The sequence below is a fragment of the Procambarus clarkii genome, chromosome 43 (assembly GCF_040958095.1).
Source record: "Procambarus clarkii isolate CNS0578487 chromosome 43, FALCON_Pclarkii_2.0, whole genome shotgun sequence".
Classification (NCBI taxonomy): Eukaryota; Metazoa; Arthropoda; class Malacostraca; order Decapoda; family Cambaridae; genus Procambarus; species Procambarus clarkii.
This window is the reverse complement of record NC_091192.1, coordinates 35645950-35668223: the sequence shown is the minus strand read 5'-3', so window position 1 is coordinate 35668223 and position 22274 is coordinate 35645950. Positions and strand designations below refer to the sequence as shown.

The 22274-nt window shown below is 45.4% G+C and overlaps 2 protein-coding genes across 3 annotated transcripts in view; both read left to right on the top strand.

Annotated features, from left to right (window-relative positions):
- Positions 1-22274, top strand: part of LOC123755962 (aldehyde dehydrogenase X, mitochondrial) — a 149254-nt gene that overhangs the window by 45849 nt on the left and 81131 nt on the right. The gene's annotated exons all lie outside the window — the stretch shown is intronic.
- The window catches only part of LOC123755963 (protein singed wings 2), a 76790-nt gene that overhangs the window by 49245 nt on the left and 5271 nt on the right, over positions 1-22274 (top strand). For both annotated transcript variants that reach the window (XM_069300243.1, XM_069300244.1), the window contains exons 7-10: positions 3348-3517; positions 16140-16298; positions 17105-17272; positions 19623-19751. In XM_069300243.1, coding sequence (XP_069156344.1) covers positions 3348-3517; positions 16140-16298; positions 17105-17272; positions 19623-19751 — 626 coding nt within the window. The remainder of the gene's footprint in view (positions 1-3347; positions 3518-16139; positions 16299-17104; positions 17273-19622; positions 19752-22274) is intronic.

Genomic DNA, 22274 nt, shown 5'->3' with positions numbered 1-22274 from the left:
AGGTAATTACATTCTGGTATGGATACTGTATAGGCATTTTCCACCAAATGCTCCCTTCAAACACATAAGAAAATCACACTAACATGGTGTATCAATGTGAAAATAAATGGGAGCAATGTGGGGAGTTGAACCAGTGACCTGGGGACTCCCAGCTGCACGCCTTAACCCACTGGACCATGATATGCTATAAGTAATTTAATCTGGGATCCTATGTTTTCATTCATACATCACATTAGTGGGATTTCCTTGTGCATTTGAAGGGAGTGTATGGTGGAGAACTCCTGTACCCACACCAGAGTGTACACAGATAACTTGTAAACACTTGATTTGGTATCAGCTCATTACCCCAAGACCCGTAGTGGATTCAGTAGGATCTCAGATTAAATTATTGTTAACTTATTGTGGTCCAGTGGGTTAAGATGCACGGCTGGGAGTACCCCGGTCACTGGTTCAATTTCCCCACACTGCTCCAATTGATTTTCTCATTGATTCATCACATTTGTGTGATTTCTGTGTGTATATAGCTTGTTATTGATGTTAAGCTACAGAACATCTCTTGATTATATTTGTAAGTTAGAGAACATAGCTTGTTATTGTTGGTAAGTCATAGCACTTAGCTTGTTATTGTTGGTAAGTCATAGCACTTTGCTTGTTATTGTTGGTAAGCCATCAAACCTAGCATGTGGTATGTTTTAACAAGTGCATCACAGTTGTATGCTGTAAGGTGTTGCACATGTTTACCACAGTACTGGATTGTGGTATACTGAACAGGTATTTCTAGCATTGTTATACAGAGCTATACTTGTGCAGTAGTAGCCTATACCATTTGCTAGTCTATAAATAATATTGGGGGCATTTCTTTGATTTCAAGCACAGTAGTCAGTGCAGTCAATTCACAACTGAAAGTTCCCTGGTCTGATTGCCACGTAGGATGGACAAATTTAGACATGTTTCTTTACACCTCATGCATCTGTTCACCCAGTAGTAAATAAATACCCAAAAGTTAGGTTGATGTAGGTTGCATCCAGGGGAGAGGTTAGGTGTTGGCCAAGGGGTGGCAGCTCAGTAAGCCTAGCAGGTGTCCTAACCCCGACAGTGGGAAACAAAATACACAACAATGTTCTCTCATTTTTCCTTCAGCAACATACAGCAGAGCATTGTTGTAGACAAATTTTGATAATGACCACAATGTAATATTTGTAACAAGCAGTTTGCGTAATGTATCTTTTAAAAGATCTGCTCCCACCTGAACAGGTGTAATTATCTGAATAACTATGAGTTTCAAAGAATTGCAGCACAGTATTTTAGAGAAAAAGAGAAGAAGAATAAGGTGAAAGGGGATGATACTTAGAAAAAGATGAAGAATATAGTGAGCGGGCTGATAATTACAAGAGCTAAAGAATATAGTGATAAGCAGGAGAGTATGATGTGGTTAAATTTAGTATGGTATGGTTGACTTTAGTATGGTATGGTTGACTTTAGTATGGTATGGTTGACTTTAATATGGTATGGTTGACTTTAATATAGTATGGTTGACCTTAGTATGGTATGGTTGACTTTATTATAGTACAGTATGGCTAATTTTAATATTGTATAGTTGACTTTATTATGGCATGGTTAGCATTAGTAGGGTATGGTTAACCCTTAGACCGGTTATGGAGAAATGGTCATACTCACCTATGCACAACAAATATAAAAATAAAAAAAAAATCACTATAGAATTATTAATTTGTATGGACAATGTAAAAAAACACAAAAGTAACTGAATATTTATAGTTTCACCGAGTGGAGGAGGTGTGCAAGGCTGCGTCTGGCACTTGTCAACACCTGGTGCTCAACTCTGCTGACGCTTCCTGTTTTATCCTCCAATGTTTCACTTGATTGTTTTATCACTTGTTTTTCTTTATATACATCCACAGAAAACTATTATATCCATATTTGCATCATAAATGTAAAACCCAGACAACAATTGTTTAAATCATCATATGACGATGACTGCATATTCCCTAGTAACATTTGTGACGATTACCTTGCGTTGATTTTGGGGATCAACATCCCTGGGACCTGGTCTCTGACTAGGCCTCCTGGTTGCTAGTCTGGCCAATCAAGCTGTTGGACACAGCTGCATGCAGCCTGACATACGTATTACAGCCTGGTTGATCAAGTTGGTCAATACGATAAGATAATCACATTCGTTCCATAAAATGGTAAAAGGATTTTTCATGGGTCAGTGTAAACTCCATTACATTCACATAAACCTATTATATCCATATTTGCATCATACATGTAAAACCCAGACAATAATTTTTTAAATCTTCATATGATGATAATAATATTGTATAGTTGACTTTAATGTGGTATGGTTGACTTTAGTATGGTATGGTTGACTTTGGTATGGTCAACTTTACTATGGAATAGTCAACTTTAGCTTGGTATAGCTTAGTATGGTATGGTCAACTTAATATTGTATGGTATGGTTGAATTTAGTATGGTATTGTTGACTTTAGTATGATGTGGTTGGCTTTAGTATGGTGTGGTTGACTTTAGTATAGTGTGGTTGACTTTAGTATGGTGTGGTTGACTTTAGTATGGTGTGGTTGACTTTAGTATGGTATTGTTGACTTTAGTATGGTGTGGTTGACTTTAGTATGGTATTGTTGACTTTAGTATGGTGTGGTTGACTTTAGTATGGTGTGGTTGACTTTAGTATGGTGTGGTTGACTTTAGTATGGTATTGTTGACTTTAGTATGGTGTGGTTGACTTTAGTATGGTGTGGTTGACTTTAGTATGGTATTGTTGACTTTAGTATGGTGTGGTTGACTTTAGTATGGTATGGTTGACGTTAGTATGTTATGGTTGACTTTAGTATGGTGTGATTGACTTTAGTATGGTGTGGTTGACTTTAGTATGGTGTGATTGACTTTAGTATGGTGTGGTTGACTTTAGTATGGTGTGATTGACTTTAGTATAGTGTGGTTGACTTTAGTATGTTGTGATTGACTTTAGTATGGTGTGGTTGACTTTAGTATGGTGTGGTTGACTTTAGTATGGTATGGTGTGGTTGACTTTAGTATGGTGTGATTGACTTTAGTATGGTGTGGTTGACTTTAGTATGGTGTGGTTGACTTTAGTATGGTGTGATTGACTTTAGTATGGTGTGGTTGACTTTAGTATGGTGTGATTGACTTTAGTATAGTGTGGTTGACTTTAGTATGGTGTGATTGACTTTAGTATGGTATGGTGTGGTTGACATTAGTATGATACAGAAATATGACACATGTTGTGATTAATAGTGAGCTTCAAGCTTAAGTGTGTGAAATGTACATCAGCCTAACCACTGCTACAGATGGCGGAGTCGGGTGTGAGGACGACAAACTGTGGCTGCTTGATTGGCTTGAAGCAGGAAGGGCGTCTATCTCCAAAAATACCACGTGCTTCGTACCCACACTCAACTACATGGCCACCATGTACAGCTTCAATGGACGAGAACTGCTCATGTGTTTGGGCTACAAGAAGGTTAATGTGTGAAATTATTCCTTTTCTGTGGAGAGCCCCTCTGGTTCCCCGGAGCTTACCGGGCTGATTTGCATATATTAGACCGTGGCAATAGTCCTTCGAATGGAGTTCTAATGCCTACCCTGGACCACGAGCCTGGCTCTCTCAGAGAGACACGAGGAGCAGTAGATTATAGACACTCCCCTGTGGTTGGAAGCATTCTGTGTCGGCCATCGACAGGGTTAGGCACCTAAGAGGTAGGCATCCCAAAACAGACCCCAACTTGTGAAACATTGCTACCGTAAGCCAAACTGCTTAGCAGAACTCCCCAATCTGAAAACAAACAAACAAACAAGCATGATGTCACACCTGCCACCATGCCACCTGTCTGCGCAACTCCTACCTCCCTGGGAGTGGGAAGGGGGAAGAAGGGACTCCAGACCTCCACGCCAGCTATCCAACCTCAGTTCTGAGGCTGTTGTACTTGGTGCTGGTCGTTCGACTCTGGATCCAGACTCTGTGCAGTGCTGTGCTCTTGTGGTGTGTTGTTCTGCTGTGTTGTGGTGTACTCACCTAGTTGTGCTTGCGGGGGTTGAGCGTTGGCTCTTTGGTCTCGACAGACACACCCGACTGGTGTGCGAGCCTGGAGTAATTCACGAAGTACTGGGGCTGCATACGCCTAGGGCTCTCTTCCTTAGGTGCTCTGTAAGTACTACCCTTGCAATTTGGGGTTATCTTTCATAAGTCATTTGGGAACTGACTCCATAGGAATCTTTTGCTGCTTGGTGATTGCCCTCCCTTGGGGTCAGCTGGGGTTTTTATAGCCACTGTTTGACTGGGTAGGGGGATAGTATCATCGCTGGTAGGGGGTGCCAGGTACTGTGCAGCTTGTCTCTATTACACTCAGTGGCTGGTTCTGTTCTTCCTAAAGACGTGCTTTTGCTCGGTTTTTCTTTTATTTTTGTTTCTTGCCTGGTGGGGGTCTGCCCCTTGCTCATTGTCCACCATCTGTTATTCAGGTGGTCCGCCGCTAGGTCCCCATAATTGTACACGTCGCAGGGGTTCAGCTTTAGTTGTTCTCTTGTTAGTTTGGGCCAACCGGTTAACAGTACTGTATCTTGCCTGGGCTTCCCTTAGCATTCAGCCTAATGGCTCTGGAAAATCCCACTGGGGTTCATTGGTCCGATGGATGTGTCTGCTGGGTCCCATCTCGCCTTGTGCGAGTTCGAGGGTTGCTCTGTCCCCTTGTCTTAGGGTGACACTCACCATCTTTGCCTCCACCATGCTGTTTGTTGGGTCAATGACACCTTTGACCCGGAGTCCTGTGAGTGGTGGTCCTTGCTGGTACTCCAATTCATCCAGTCCACTGATACTGATATTCAGGTGCAGGCGGCTTCGGCATTGCTTGCAAGATTTTGGTTGCTGCAATATGCTAGGTTGGTTGCCTTTCCGGATGCCCAGAGGCTGCCCCGCTTTGGTTATAGGGACTCAGACTTGGGGCCATTACTCGCTTCGACTTTGGTTTCATCTGCTCTCCCTAGTCTTCCCCTGCTGTTGTTTGTCCTTCTTCCCCTTCCTTTTGCTGCTGGCTCCCAAACGTGTGAGGGTTTCGGAGTCGAGGTGGGGTTTAGATGGTCGTGAGACTCAGGCAATTTCAGTGGGCTGCCCCATCCGGTTCAGCGACGAAGGCATTCGAGCCTGTCCTCCAGCCAGAGGACATGCCTTTTCCCAGCTTTTCCGGTTGACGCTGCCTTTTCTTTAGGGCAGAGGGTTTGGAGGACGGCTCTGCCCTGGGTCCTGACATGGAGGATCCCAGGGCTGGGGAGGAACTGACTTGGCGGGCTTGGGCCCCATTTGATCCTGCATGGGTGTTGGTACCCTCGGCGTGGGGCTTGTTGTTGCAGGTGGGGGGGTTTTCCTTACCCCCCTCCCTGTACAATTTTGATATGAGTTCTGCTCCTCCCCGGGCTTGGTTCCAGATTCCCTTGAGTTCTTTGGTCCCTTCCTTCTGGAGGTTTTTGGCTTCCCGCATACTGCCTAAGGAGGTTTGGGAGGCCATTGTGGTGTACCTCCTGGGTGACCCGGATTTTGCCTTGATAATGGACTCTTCCTCGTTTGAGTTCTGTCTATTTTTCCTTATTGGGTGCGTTATGAGGTGCTGGAGTCGTCCTGATTAGCAAACTGTCCTTTCTTGTTGACCAGACCACACACTAGAAATTGAAGGGACGACGACGTTTCGGTCCGTCCTGGACCATTCTCAAGTCGATTGTGATGAGGACAGGTAGGGACAGGCATTAAATAGGCAAGAGAGAGCTGAGGAGGAAAGTCAGGTGTAGGGGATAGTAGTAATGAGAACTGCAGCAGGCCTATTGGCCCATACGAGGCAGCTCCTATTATAACCACCGAAGGAGATAGTAATAGGAATAAGAAGAGGATAGCAAGGGAGCGTAGAAGACAATGAACAGAAAAAGGGAGAAGAGAGAAAGAAAGGGAAAGAGAAAGAAAGAAATGGAAGGGGGAAAGCTTATGTTAAGTCACGTTTGTTAGAAAGATTAGAGCATTTGAGTATATACTGTGAAAGGGAAGAGTTCACAGCAACAAAGCCAGGACTCAAGTTCATGTTGGGTACATTGTTAATAAGAGCCGATTCTACAAGACGGCGTCTGTGTAGAGGCAGGAAAGATTATTTTGGAGGAAGACCAATCAATGGGATGATTAGAATCCCTCACATGGCAGAAGAGAGCATTGTTAGTGTCTGCAGACATAACACTTCTCTTGTGTTCTTTAAGTCTGTCATTCAGTGTACGGCCAGTTTCGCCAAAGTATTGGAGAGGACAAGATGAACAGGAAATAGAGTAGACACCAGCAGCATTAGAAGCAGGAGGAGCAGTGTGAACTAGATTACTACGAAGTGTGTTAGTTTGTCGAAAGGCGAGTTTAATGTCAAGAGGACGAAAGGTATTGGTAAAAGTTTTGAGTTCAGATATGAAGGGAAGGCATAGTACAGTGCTACTAGTGTTGGAAGCAGGTTTAGGATGAAAGAAATTTCGTTTAGCTTGGGAGTGGGCACAGTTGATGAAATGCAAAGGATAACCAAGGCGAGAGAATGATTTGTAGATAAAGGCAATTCCAGAATCAAGAAACTGAGGGTCGCTGATGCGTAGAGCGCGGAGGAAGAGAGAGACGAGGACACTTTTCTTAACAGAAAGAGGATGGTAGGAAAAGAAGTGAATGTACATGCCACTATGCATGGGTTTACGGTAGACAGAGAAAGAGAACCCAGACACAGAGCTGTGAACATGAACATCAAGAAAAGGAAGGAGGGAATTAGATTCCCACTCCACTTTGAAATGGATAGAAGGAGCCAGATTGTTAAGAGAGGTGAGGAAAGACTGGAAAAGATTAAGGTCATGAGGCCATAAAGCAAAAATGTCATCAACATAGCGAAGCCAGAGAGAGGGACGAGTATCAATAGAAGGAAGAAGAACAGTTTCGAAGTATTCCATGTAGAAATTAGCAAGAACAGGGGAGAGAGGGGAACCCATAGCGACACCGAAAGTTTGAGTGTAATATTTACCGTTGAAAGAGAAAGAGTTAGATTCAACACAGAGTCTAATGAGATCGAGGAAAACGTCAGTGGGAAGTGGGAGAGGAAGGAGACCCTCTGACGCCTTCTGTCTGAGGAAAGAGAGATGCCCCCTTTCCTTTGGGGGCATGGCACTCATTCTGTTGGACCCTCATGCTTGATTGGCGGGATTGGAACATCTACGGTGGTTCAGGTTTACCAGGGGGTGAGTTGTAGCACCTCAATGCATGCTTATTCGCCTCTGTTCTTCCTAAGGATATTGGCTAGGTGCAGCTTCATGTGCAGGTTCCCGTTCTTTCAGCATCCCTGGTATCTGAGGATTTTCATGTCCAGGGGCATTTGGCTTCAGTTTTGTGTTTCTCTTCCCTTCTCGAGTTATCTTCGGACTGGCTTGAGGAGAATAGGGAGGCATTGGGTTCTGGCTCTGTGTTCGGTGTGCTTATTTCGATGGTTTGGGCATTGGCTGCCTTGGTGAAGTTGTCTGCGCCAATTCTAAATGAGGCTGTCTCTTTGTTCTTTGCTTCTCGCCTTGTGTGCCGGAATGCTGTGCTCACTCATTCTATGGAATCCGTGTGGGCCCCTGGCTTTTAGATTTTTGTCACATTTTTGTTTGTTACTGTTTGCTGAGTCTGAGGTCGTGCAGTATCTGCAGGCTGCTTCTTCTAGCTGTCGCCCTTTGTCAGACTTGTTGGTTCTCTGGGGTGGCTGTGGGGGTCATTCCCGGAGGGGTTGTGCCAGGGTTCGGGGGATCCGTCGGTCGTGTGGGCCAGTGGTGCCACTTTCGGGGCCAGTGCTTCCTTCAGACCCAATGACGTCTGGTCGACGCAGTGCTCACTCTGCGCATTGGTCGGGTTCTCGTAAGGGGCGTCGGTCCTTTCAGGGGTTGCCCCCATTGATGGGGTGATGGTGGGGAGGCTCGCGCTGTTTGCTCATGCCTGGTCCCTCGAATTGTGGGCATTTCGGGTCGTTTCCTCTGGCCTGCAGTAGTGTTGGGTGGCTCCTCCTCCTCCTGTGGGGGGGGGGGGGGGGGTTCAGGGTTCACAGGGCAGACCTCTTCTCCTGCGCTCTGTCAGGTCATCTTAAGAGTGGGTGCGCTTGGGTGTGGTCGAAACGACTCCATCCCTCAGGTAGGTTTTCTGCCTGTTTCCGATCCCAAAACGGGACTGGGCAGATCTAAGGTTCATTCTGGCCTTGCCCCATCTGAACCCTGAGTCTTTTGTACCTCCTTTCAGATGACCACTCTGTCCCAGGTCTGGCTTTTTTTGGAGCCGGATGCTTGGATGGTGTCTCTCTGGACCTCCAGGACATGTATTGGCATGTCCTGATTCATCCAGGGTTTGGGGACTGGCTTGGTTTTGTCATGGGGCTACAAGCTTATCGCTTTCGTTGTCTTCGATTCGGCTTGAATCTGGCACCTCGCATTTTCACATGCCTTACCCGGGTCGTAGTGACCGGTTTGCTTCTACTAGGGGTTCGGGTTCTGGCCTACCTCGACGACTGATTGGTGTGGACTCCCAGCTGGTTCATGTGTCTGCTCGCCAGTACTAGTAGTTTGGTTCTTTCCCAGCTCACCGGGTTCGGGTTCTTGGTAAAATGGAGGATGTCTCTTCTGGTTCCCACTCAGGTTCGGACTTGGCTGGGTCTTGTGTGGGATTCTCAGACTGCCTCCTTGTCTCTCCATCCGACATCGTTATTTCAGCTACGGTCCTGCTTTCTACTGTTTCTAGGGGGCTCCCGGATCACTCATCGGTTGCTAGAGCAGCTATGCGCGAGTCTGAACTTCGCCGTGCTGGTTTATCCGCCAGGTGGGTCTGGCTTTAGCGGCTGTTCTGGTTCCTTTGGGGACGCCCCGTCTGCTGCTCTTGCGATCGTTGGGTTTGGACTCCGGGGGGCCTTGCATTGACTGCTGTGTCGTCGGCTTCCTCTTTGGCTTTTTTGGGGTTCAGTGCCATTGCATCTATCTAAGCCCTCGCTCGATGTGTTCACAGATGCGTCGTCTCATGGCTGGAGTTTTGTGACCAGTACTCACCAGGCCAGCCAGGGTTGGTGAGGTCCGTCCTTCTGTATGCTTACAGCACATTGCAGGAGTTCGCGGCAGTGTGGGCTGTCGCTTTGGAGGGATTGTGTCGCTCGTGGCGGTGTGGCTGTCGCTTTGGTGGGTTCGTGTTGCTCATGGATTGATGATCCGACTCCATTCGGACTGCGCCCTGGTGGTTCATTACCTGAACCGAGGGGGTTCGATTGTGGTCCTTGGCTTTTTGGGGCTGGTCCCTTCGGGTGACTCATCTCATGAGTTCTTGGGGTTTGGTTCTCCTGGCGGACGGACTGTCCTGGTTCATTGCCCTTTCCACAAAATGGACGGTCGACGCCGATTCGTTCAGTTGGCTCTGTTAGATACACGGGCACCCGGAAGTGGACCTCTTCATGGTTGTATGGTTGAGGCATCTCCTGGTATATGTGGTGCCCTTCCCCGACTGTGAGGCTGTCAGGGGTCAATACTTTTCGGCTCGACTGGTCGAGGTGCGGTTACCTATACCTCTTTCCGCTGGTTCAGCTGTTGCTTTGGGTTCTGGCTTGGTTGGACACTTATCAGGGGAGAGTTGTCCTGTTGGCCCATTGGTAGCTGGCCCAGCATTGGTTTCTGGTGTTGCTTGCTCGGTGTCCGAACCTGGGGACTTTTCCGTCGTTCCCCACTTTCAGCAGATCGGTCCAGTCCAGTACGTGGCTGGTCGATATTGATGATCTTCGTATTTAGTCTTTCTGACACGGGTTTTCACCACTTGTATGGTGATCGGGTGGCTTCGTTGACTGTGTCCCGCTTGGGTGTTTCGTCTCGGTGGCATTATAAAGTCTCTTGGTGGTCCTTTTGTCACTTTTTGTCTCTTCGTAGGTAGTCTTCGGTTTCAGATCAGGTTGTTTTATCCATTTATGGTAGTTTCAGGACCGTAATCTTATGCCGAATACTGTTACTGTACCTCATATCGTGCGGTGCTGGCGGAACCACTCTAGCTTGCTTCCCAGAGGCACCCAGGCAACCCTCCCTCCCTCCAGTTGGTGGTTTTGCGTTTTTGACATTCAGCCTCAGAACTGAGGTTGGTTAACTGGCATGGGTGTCTGGAGCCTCCCCTACCCCCTCCCGAGGAGGGGGGAGCTGCGCAGACAGGTGGTGCGGTGGCGGGTGTGACGCGTCATGCTTGTTTGCTTGTTTTCAGATTGAGTTCTTCTTAGCAGTTCAGGTTTTGGCAGCAATGTTTCACCAGTTGGGGTATGTTTTGGAATGCCTACCTTTCTGGGTGCCTAACCCGGTCGATGGCAGACAGAATGCTTCCAACCACACACAAATAATCCATTGCTTCTCGTGCCTTGCTCAGGGGGGCCAGGTTCTAGCTCATGGCCCCAGGTAGGCTAAGAACTCCATTCGAAGGGCTGTTGCCACAGTCTAATATATGTATATCAGCCCGGTAAGCTCCGGGAAGCCTCCATGACTCGTCCAGAAAATGGCGTTTCATTGCATTTAATGCTGGTTGTTTTTTATTTTTTTACAATTCTGAATCAGTGATGGGTTAGTGTGTTGCTGTGATATGTTGTTGGGTAATGTGTAGCATTGTTGGGTTATGTGTTGTGGTATTTGCTGATGAATAATGGTGACGAGTGGTGGCTAGAGGTCATGTGTAATGAGTGAGAGTTAGTGGAGGTGGGTGATGAGTAAAGTTTAGTGGTGGATAATGGTTATGACTGAGGGTTAGTGATGGTGGGTGATGAATAATGGTAATGAGTGATGGATAGTGGGAGTGGGTGATGAATGAGGGTTATTGGTGGTTGGTGATGGTTAATGGTGGCAGGCGATGAGTGAGGGTTATTGATGCTGGGTGATGAATAATGGTGATAAGTAATTATCAATTATTATTATTAATAGTGACAATTATTATTATTAATAGTGATAAGTGGCAGGTGATGAATAATGTTGGCAGTGGGTGATGTGTGAGGGTCAGTAGTAGTGGGTGATGAATAATGGTAATGGGTGATGGTTAATGGCAGTGGGTGAAGAGTGAGGGTTAGTAGTGGTGGGTGATGAATAATGGTAGTTGGTTGGAATAGGTGATTAGTGAGGGTTAGTGATGGTGGGTGATGAGTGATGGTTAGTGGTGGTGGGTGATGAATAATGGTGATGAGTGATGGTTAGTGATGGTGGGTGATGAGTGATGGTTAGTGGTGGTGGGTGATGAATAATGGTGATGAGTGATGGTTAGTGGTGGTGGGTGATGAGTGATGGTTAGTGGTGGTGGGTGATGAGTGATGGTTAGTGGTGGTGGGTGATGAGTGATGGTTAGTGGTGGTGGGTGATGAGTGATGGTTAGTGGTGGTGGGTGATGAATAATGATGGTTAGTGATGGTGGGTGACAAATAATGGTGATGATGGTTAGTGGTGGTGGGTGATGAATAATGATGAGGTATGGTCAGTGGAGGTGGATGATGAATAATGGTGATGAGTGATGGTAACTGATGGTTGGTGAATAATAGTGGTGGTGGATGATGAATAATGAATAATGGTGACAAATGATGGGTAGTAATGGTTGGTGATGAATAATTGTGATGAGTAAGTTGTGAAGAGTGAGCATTAGTGGTGGTGGATGAATAATAATGGTGATGAATGAGATGGCTAGTGGTGGGTGAAATCTGTTGATCATACATATTTCTGGGGGGAGCCTCTTCAGCTCCCCAGAGCTATCCAGGCTGATATGGTTATATTAGACTTTGGCATCAGTCAGTGTGAATGGAGTTCTTAGGCCTACTGGGGACCACGAGGCAGAACCTGGCCCCCCTCAGAGAAGCGCGAGGAGCAATGGCCTATAGAATTGCATATGTGATTTGGAGCATTCTATGTCTGCCATCGACTGGGTTAAGCACCCAGAAAAGTAAGCATCCCAAAACAAACCCTATTCTGGTTGAAACTACTACTGAAAGTCAAAAGAGTGGACAGAACTTTCCAAAGAAAAATGACCACACAAGCATGACGTCACCACGTGCTGTGCCACCATCTGTGCAGCTCCCCCCTCCCCAAAAGAGGGAAGGGGGGAGGGAGCCCCAAACCCCTCATGCCGGCTTCCCACACCTTCAGTTCTCGGCTGATGTGTTTGAGGTTTGGTTGTGTCACTCCAGCTCCTGATTCGTGTGTTTTCAGTGCTGTGCCTCGTGTCTAGTGCTGTCTTCAGGGTGGTGCGTGAGCTGGAAGTAATTTCACAGGTGCTCGGGTGCTTGGATGGCATCCCTGGATCTCCGAGATGCGTATTGGCATGTCCCGATTCATCCGGGGTTCAGGGACTGGCTTGGTTATGTTGTGGGGCGTCTCAGTTACTGCTTTCGTTGTCTTCCGTTTGGGTTGAACCTGGCATCTCGTGTGTTCACATGCCTTAGCCCTGGGTTGTGGTGGCTCCTCTGCATCATTTAGGTCTTCGGGTGCTGGCCTACCTCGAGGACTGGCTGGTCTGGGTTCCCAGCCAGTCAGCGTGTCTGCCCATCAGGGATCTGGTTTTTTCCCAGCTTGCCGGGTTCAGGTTCCTGGTGCACTGGAGGAAGTCCCATTTGGTCCCCTTCCAGGTTCGGACTTTGTTGAGTCTTGTATGAGACTCTCGGACCACTTCCTTCTCTCTCCCTCTGGAGTCTCTGCTTCTGCTGTGCTCCTTCCTTCGCTTGTTTCTGGGGGCTCTCAGGTCACTCGACGGTTGCTCGAGGGTTGGTGTGGGAACCTGAACTTTGCCATGATGGTCTATCCGCCGGGTCGGGTTTGGCTTCGTTGACTGTTCTGGTTCCTTTGGGGACGTCCCTTCCGCCTCTCTCTCGCAATCGCTGGGTTCGGCCTCCGGGGGCCTTGCGTCGGCTGCACCATCGCCGGCCTTCTCTTTGTTTTTTTTTGGTTCACTGCCTTGATGCCTACCTGAGCCCTTGCTCGATGTGTTCATAGATGTGTCATCTCTTGGCTAGGGCTTTGTGACCAGTGCTCACCAGGCGGGCCAGAGGCAGAGGGGTCCGACCTTCCATCAGGCCCACAGCACGGTGTGGGAGTTTGCGGTGCTGTGGATGTCACTTTGGAGGGTTCTGGTCGCTCGTGGATCAACAATCAGGCTCCATTCGGATTGCTCCCTGGTGGTTCATTGCCTGAACTGTGGGGGTTCGATGCGGTCCTTGGCTTTTAGGGGCCAAGGACCAACAGTATCCTCGTATCATGCGGCGCTGGCGGAGCTGTGCAGCTTGCTTTCAGCATTGATGTTACTTTTATGCCGTTTCGCAAGCTGTCTCGAGCGTTGTTTCACCTCCGGCCTGCTCATGCACCGCCTGATGTGGGACATTTGGGGCTTGACTCTATCTATTTAATTATTAAAGTAATGAAATCAATTACGAAGGACCACCCGCTTTTATAGTAAAGAGGGAAACTAATAAAAATGTGATCATTTGAAATTCCTAGAGGAACCAGTAACTATGGATAAATACTAGAAATATAATCACTTGAATAATTAATGGGCTGTATAAATAATTTAATTGAATCAAAGCCTCAAACACGTACATTGGGGGGTTATTGCTAGAACTTCATATATGTCTAGGAACTAGTGTGGTTCGTACACCAGTTCATTGTGTAATAACCTAATCTTATGACCAATTAGAGAATCAATAGTAAATTTGTCACCAATAAGAATATAGATCATGAATATCAGAAATTAATAATTATAATAAAAACGTGTTAATTCCAGTGCACAGTACTCTATAATGATAATCAAGTACAGATAATTTGAATAATAAAGAAATACAAAAAAGTCTTAGCTTGAAGACGTTTTCGAAGACATCAGTCACGAATCATTCTCGGAATGTCCGGAATTCTTCGGAGAACACTGGGAGATGAATAACACGGGTAAAGTAACAGCTCGGGGAATTCCTCACACGCAAGCTGTAAATTAAGATATATTACGTAGCAACATATTAGGCTACTAAATATCTATATTCAAGAAATTGGGAATGGAGAGTAATAAAATATACTAACATGTGTTTTATTTATGTCGCTCGGCGTGACGACAAGCTACCCTGCTATATACAATCTCTAATGATGCATCAAAAGGGAGTTATATGTGTACTTAGCTAATAGGGCACTGTATAAGTTGAAGCTTGCCGAAACTCGCGTCCCAGGCTCTAGCGTCACAATGGCGAACACGTGGTGGCTAGCTTGGCCTAGATGTCGACGCGCTTCTCTGGCTGGTCACGATGGATTACGCAGAACAAATTGACAAGTTCTGGGCTGAATGTCAGGTTAAATCTTGCTGACGATTCACCACAACGTATCTGGACACTGACCAAACGAGTTGCTCAATTCCACAACAAGTCTTCACGCCGCACTCAGGCGCCTTCCTCTCCTACCGACGCCTACACACGTTCTCTCCTTAATGGCGTCTCTCCCTGCCCGCGTCCCGCATTCGCCATACAAATTATTCACCACGAATAATATTATTTCTCGCAGTTGTGGCTAAAATGCTTTGATAAAGACTGGGTTATAATTCTGGGGAGTTAAATATTATTACTTTCTCGTTTTACGATGATAAACGAGAAATGGAGATGATTTAAATTCTCTCCATGGCATTCACGCGTGACGTTAAATTTATTACCAGATAACAGTTTTAACTAGAAACTCTCGATTTGACATTATTTGGGAGTCAGGTTATCGGTAAATAATTATCACACAGAATACTGTTGTTTTTAGAGAATCAAACTCAATTCTCTAACACACTGGATATAAATGTGTTTATTTTGGTAGAATCTGACGCAATACTGGTGTCTGGTTACGTAAGAATTCTAGAATTATTGTACAGATACAATTATTAGTTCATGTGAACCCTACTGTTGGTTAATTTTAGTTACTAAAGTAATTAGTAGATTTTAGTAATAATTAATAATAATACAACTGTATTGTATTAGTGTTGGAAATTTCCAACACCTGAGCCATCCTGGTCATTGGACAGGGTGCTCTCTGTTGTCTCTTCCCCTCAGTTTGTAATGGCCCCTTCGGTTCAAGAGTGTTTCTCCAAGGCTCTTTTTCTGTTGGCATCGGCCTCTGGGGGTCATGTCGAGGAGCTTCATGCTCTCCTCCGGCACAGAGGTTATCGCTCTTTTTTTTCTCTAGTGATAGGTTTGTTCGTTTGCAACTGTCTCCTTCTTTTCTGGCGAAGAATGAGATGAGTACCGACCGCCTTTTGGGCAAGTCCCTCTTGTTTTTGTCTTTTAGTTAGTAGATCCGGGGAGCTGAAGGGGCTTCCCTCAGAAAACCGCCGTTGAATGTAATGAAATGCCATTTTCTGGGTGAGACCCGGAGGCTCCTTGGTATATGGTTGGTGTTTTTTTAGCGTGTTTTTGACATCGGCTACCGGTAGCTGGCATGAGGGGTCTGGGACTTCCCCTTTCCCCTTCTGGGGAGGGGGAAGCTGCATAGATGGCAGCGCGGCACATGGTGACGTCATGCTCGTTTGGTCGTTTTTCTTTGGGGAGCTCTGTCCACTCGTTTGACTTTCACTAGTAGTTCCAACCACAATAAGGGTTTGTTTTGGGATGCTTACCTTTCTGGGTGCCTGACCGGTCTATGTCAGATATAGAATGCTCCAAATCACACGTGCAATTCTATAGGCCATTGCTCATCGTCCCTCTCTGAGAGGGCCAGGTTCTGGCTCGTGGTCCCCCGTTAGACCTAAGAACTCCATTCATACTGACTGACGCCAAAGTGTAATATATCCATATCAGCCTGGATAGCTTCGGAGAGCCACTGGGCCTCACCCAGAAAATGGGGTTTCATTACATTCAATGCTGGTTTTTTATGCTTTATGAAAGCCTCCACAGATAGAATATTTGCTGATCTTAAAGTTGTTTTCTAATGAATGCAAGACAACTGTTGTGGGTTGCTTCCTGAAGGAGGTCAGTAGCTGGCCTGGGTGGACCTCAATAAGCCTAAGTGCAGGCTTCCCGTCTCCAATAACGGGGAATTATTACTGCCTTGCTGGATGTAAATTGAGCTTTACCTTGCAGAAGACACAGAGGGAGTGTGTTCCTCCATGCAACTGTTCTGTGACAGGAATAAAAGATAGCTTGATGCCTATAATCCACGTTTACTGTCGAAGAATTGGCTTGACAGAGCTTCCACAAATTCCACATTATACAAGAAGGCTTTATCTGGAGGGAAACAATGTAAGTACTATTCTGTATCTCCTCTATACTCACTATACAGTATTCTGTTATCAGGAATGATATTGCTCAATCTATTCATATTTGAGTCAACGGTTTTCGGTAAATAGAAAGGTGAAAGGTGCAGAATCTTCTTCCAACTTCCTTATCCTTACATAACTCATCTCTCCTCTACTATGATTGTGCTACACACAACACACTAGTGAACTTATTAAACAGTCCACCTTATAACAACTTCTGTCATCAGACAAGATTTGTCTGACGGCAAATGAGCTCCCCTCCCAAAGGCACGTGCTTTTGTGAGGGAAGCCAGGTTCTAGTTCTGGTCCCCAGTAGGCCAAATAGAATTTCCATGACTAATGTGATCTTTTAGTACGGAGCAATCTCAGCAAGATTGCTTCAAGGAGCAACTGGAGAGCTACCAAGAAGAGGCATTTCATTACATTCAGCTCTGGGTTTTTAAGAAACATTGGAAGCTCTTGTACACAGTGAATGTTGCTTGCTTTACTGGTGAAATGTTGTCTCTGTGTGTCTGAATGGTAAACACTGATATTTAATGATTAAGATACAATGGAATATTGGAAGCATTAGCATTTTTGTTGATATTAATCATTAAGATTGTTTTATAGTCTAGTAAAATAATATATATTTGTTTTATAATCTAGTACAGTATATATAATAATATGTAACTTGATGGTGGTTATAGAAAACTACAGTACATTATAACTTGATAATTTAAAATTAGTTTTGGTAGTCCATAATTAATGGCACAGTGATAAAATATATGTAATATATTGTTGTAATTGCAGATCACAAATATGAGCCTGCTATTCACCAATGAACGCTACTATCACATAGACTCCATTTCTCTGAACCACAACCGCATCACCTACATGGATGGCGAACTTTACTATAACTACATAAAAAATCGTTCCTTAGACATTGGCATTCTTTTGGCACACAATAAGCTTAGCACGGTACGTTGTCTGGAAATATATGCACTCTGCTACTTTAAATTAAGTGTGTGTGTGTACCTGTGTACTTTCTACTCTGTTGTGTGCATTCCCATGTACCGTCTGCTGCATTGAGTGTGAGTGCCCAGTGTGAGTAACCGTGTAGACCACTGTATTCTGTGTGTGGGCCTGATGTATGTATCCCTGTACTCTGCTATATTGAATGTGTAATGTCCTCCCAGGTTTTTTTGAGTACATGTAGTCTGATGTGTGTGTCCATGTATGTTGGTGCATTGTGCGTGTGCCCATGTGAACACAATTCATAATTTTGAGCAAGCCACTCCCCAGGTAGCCAGGTAGCTCTCCTTAGCTTACCTGGAGAGGGTTTCAGGAGTTGTTCTACTCCAGTAGCTTATGTTAATATGCCAGCTTATGTTACTGACATGTTAACACTTTTTCCGCCCTGGCGGGCGGGCCGTCACACACCCCAAAGTAGGCCGAGCGATGTTTATACTCTTTTTCAGCATTCTTACCTCAATTTTCGTGCTACACCGTTCAATTTGGTATCAAATTGTTTGCAATAGAATGCTCTAAAGAAATAATTACATATAATAACAAATATAAGAACAACGTTATCAATACCATAAGATAAAGTACATAAAGTAAAGAAGGGTGACTGCCTCACACCTGATGGTCCGGGTGTTGCAGCATTGTCACTAGTAGAAGTGCTCTCATCCTCATGTTCATCACCGGCATGTATGATGTCATTTCTGGGGGGGAACCCTGTCGGCTCCCCGGAGCTATCCAGGCTGATATTACTAATATTAGACTTTGACATCAGTCAGGTGTGAATTGAGTTCTTAGGCCTACCGGAGACCACGAGCCAGAATCTGGTCTCTTCAGAGAGGCACTAGAAGCAATAGCCTATAGAAACCCCCCATGTGGTTAGAAGCATTCTATGTCTGCCATCGACCGGGTCAGGCACCCAGAATGGTAAGCATCCAAAACAAACCCCTATTCTGGTTAAGAAATTGCTACTGAAAGCCGAACTAGCTGACAGAACTCCCCAAACAAAAACAAGCAAACGAGCATGATGTCGCCGCACCGCCGTCTGCGCAGCTCCCCCCTCCCCGGGAAGGAGGAAGGGGGGAGCACCAAACTCCTCGCGCTGGCTACCCAACACCCCAGTTCTCAGGCTGATGCGCTAGGCAGTGGTCGTGTGCTCTGGCTCCTGAATTGGTCTTCAGCTCTGTGCCTGTGTGGTGTGGTGGCTGTCTCATTGGGGGTGTGCAAGCCAGGAGTAATTCTTCAGCATTCGGGCTGCATGTGCCTAGGGTTACCTTCCCTAAGTGCCCGGTAAGTACTGCCCTTGGGGCTTGGGTGGTCCTTCCACAAGTTCCTTGGGTTCTGCCTCTGCTTGGTCATTTGCTGTTTGGCTTTCAGATGCCCTTTGTGTGCTGGGGGTGTTCTTGCACTCTTGTTAGCCTTTGGGTAAGAGGCAGTTTGCATTGGGTGTGGTGGTGTGTGAGCTAGATATAATTCAAGAAGTACTGGGGCTGCATGTGCCTAGGGTCACCTTCCCTAGGCACCCTATAAGTACTGCCGTTGTAGTTTGGGGTTACCTTCCACAAACTGTTCGAGAACTACCTCCGCAGGGCTCTTTTGCTGCTCAGTGATCGCCCACCCTTGGGGTCAGCTGGGGGTTTTCTTGCCAATGTTTGACCTTGGGTAGGAGGTAATGTTGTCGCTGGCAGGGGCGCTAGGTGTAAGAAAAGCACCTAAGAAGGCACCCAGAAAGTCAGTGAAACAAAACAGACCACTTCTTGGTTAGAAAAACCAGACTACAGCCTCAAAATGGTCAAAAACAATGTAAACAAATAATTGAAAATTCTTGAAACTTGCACAAGATAGTTCGCCCCATTTTCTTCCCTTGTTTGGGGGAGATGAGGAGGGAGGCAGACCAGGTCAGATGGCTGCTTCATCAGTTCTTATACTGATGTTCTGCCCAATGGTCCAGTAGTCCATTGTGCATTTGACGAGAAGTGTTGGAGGAGAACTGTTGGACCATTAGACAGAGTGCATGAGAACAATGCTTAAAACCCTGATTATGCTTCAGTTGTAAGCCTTAGGATTCGTAGAGGATTCAGTAGAATCCCAGGTTGCATTGCTTTTGACGATGTCGTGGCATGGTGGTCTATGCGCTAGCCTGGGAGTATCAGGTGAGTGGCTTCGAATCCTCCTCATGATTTGTACTGATTTTCTCATAGATACATCATGTTAATGTGATTTCATTGTGCATTTTTTCATTATTATTATTATTATTATTATTATATGAAAGGTTATTTTATGATTTATTATTTATATGTTATTGAAGATGCCAGTGAAGGAAATGAGGCAACTGTACAATGAAGCTGTTAAAGAGGGCAAGATCCACCTGCCTACCTTTGACCTGGGACACAATCCTTGGAACTGTGATGACTGTAATTTCCTTCCCGATTTTCAGGTCAGTTACTGATTGTTTCCTTTGCTACAGCATGTTATGCTTGTGAAATTTGAAGATGATGTGGTAAGACTGTAGTATGAGAGACATCATCTTCTGTTGCTATTTCTTTTCCCTACTGATATTTCTGGATTGTATCTAAAGAATTGTTCAACCCATAATTTTAAACATAGCACCATCCAAGTACTGTTCAGTACAGTATAACACTGTCATAATGCAGATATTACACAATGCTGTATTATTGTGTGACACTTAACCTTTAGACCGCACAATACATATATAGATAATTTAAGGAACATTACCGATACCACGCAATACATTAATAGCTGTTTTAGTGTCTAGCGCTTTAATGTAAACACCTCGCATGGGATAGGGGCAGCTATAGTGCAGCCACGACCGATAGTTGGCAGATGCCACCTAGAAAAAAAATCGTGGCCAACATTCCTGGGTGTGAGCGTCTCAGTACTGAGCTGAGTACACCAAGGCTGATGCACGCAGCATGAGTTCACAGCACCACTGTTCAGCTTGTGACCACAGCATTGCCTAAAAATGTCAAAATATATATGTACAGTACATTCTATTATTTAGCGATGATAGTATTACAGAAGACCCTTGACTGTGATAAAACTGACCAGGATTCTGATAATAGTAGGATTGTGGTGATATTTAGCGCTGTGCTCCATGGTGGGCGGAGTAATGCTAAGGGAGGGAGGGTGTTGGCGTCGTCTTCTGTGTGTACTCACCTAATTGTGCTTGCAGGGGTTGATCTTTGTCTCTTTGGTCCCACCTCTCGACTGTCAATCAACTGGTGTACAGATGCCTGAGCCTACTGGGCTCTATCATATCTACATTTGAAACTGTGTATGGAGTCAGCTTCAACCACATCACTTTCTAGTGCATCCCATTTATTAACTACTCTGACACTGAAAAAATTCTTTCTAACGTCTCTGTGGCTCATCTGGGTACTAACTTTCCACCTGCGTCCCGTTTTTCGTGTCCCACCTGTACTGAAGAGTTTGTCTTCGTCCACCCTGTCAATTCCCTTGAGAATTTTGTAGATGGTTATCGTGTCTCCCCTTACTCTTCTGTTTTCTAGGGATGTGAAGTTCAGCTCCTTTAGCCTTTCCTCGTAGCTCATTCCTCTCAGTTTCGGGACGAGCCTGGTGGCATACCGCCACCAGGTGGTGTGGCCACCTTTTATTGACTGGACTCACCATATCAGCTTAGTGGTTCGCTATGGTGAACACAAATGTAGATACTTATATGTAACGTGTGTATAGAATGTAATAACAACAATAGGAAGATGTTGGGAGCCGCCATTTGGTGTGGGAGGTGCGTCGTCTGCACGACTTGTCATGTTGTTTACTGGGGCCACTATGGTCTTTGTGCATCATACCAGCTTATTTGTACAGGTACAGTGGATAGAACATGTAGATACTTATATATAATGTGTATATATAGTATAATAACACCACAAACAGTATTGTTGGAGGAGAAATATCAGTGCGTCTGGCCTTGAACCAGTGACGGCAGCAGTCACCAGCTGACTGTGTGTGTAGCTACGTCTCTTATTGCTTGAACTCACCATATAAGCTTAGATGTACAGTTATGGTGAACAAAACATGTAGATACTTATATATAACGACTGTGTATAGTGAATAAAAGCAAAAACAGTATGGTTGGAGGAGGATGTTGGCGAGTGAGGAGGTGAGTGAGGGAGTGGTGGCAAGTAGCTGACTGGCTGGTGAGTGAAGGCCACTCTTCGTTGCTTTTTGACTCACAATACCAACTTAGTGGTTCGTTATGGTGAACAAAATATGCAGATACGTATATATAAACTGTGTATATAGTGTAACAATAGCAAAACTATTTGTTTATTGTTTTATGAAGATAATAATTGAATCACTAATATGAACACAATAATTTTGAGTACAGCGATGGTTCACACATTTTATTATATTAATATATCACAATACACACAATTGAATAATATTACTGCAAAAAAAAAAAAAAAAAAATCAGAGACATTGAAATAATTAGGTAATAATATCTTTGTGGCAACCCCCGTCTGACAGCTCGGGTGGAGCAGACCTCGTTTGGCGACTGCTCTGTCAAAGCTGGTTTTCTGGGGGGAGCCCGTCAGTTCCCCGGAGCTATACAGCTATACAGGCTGATATGCTAATGTCAGACTTTGGCATCAGTCATGTGTATGGAGTTCTGTGGGCCTACCGGGGACCACGAGCCAGAACCTGGCCCCCTCAGAGAGGCATGGGGAGCAATGGCCTATAGAAACCCCCGTGTGGTTGGAAGCATTCTATGTCTGCCATCGACAGGGTCAGGCACCCAGAAAGGTAAGCAACCCAAAACAAACCCCTATTCTGGTGAAATTATTGCTACCAAAAAGCTGAACAAGTGGATACAACTCCCCTAAAAGAAACGAGCAAACGATCATGACGTCAGAAGTTGCTGCCCCGCTGTCTGCGCAGCTCCCCAACCCCGGGAGGGTGAAGGGGGAGCCCCAGACCC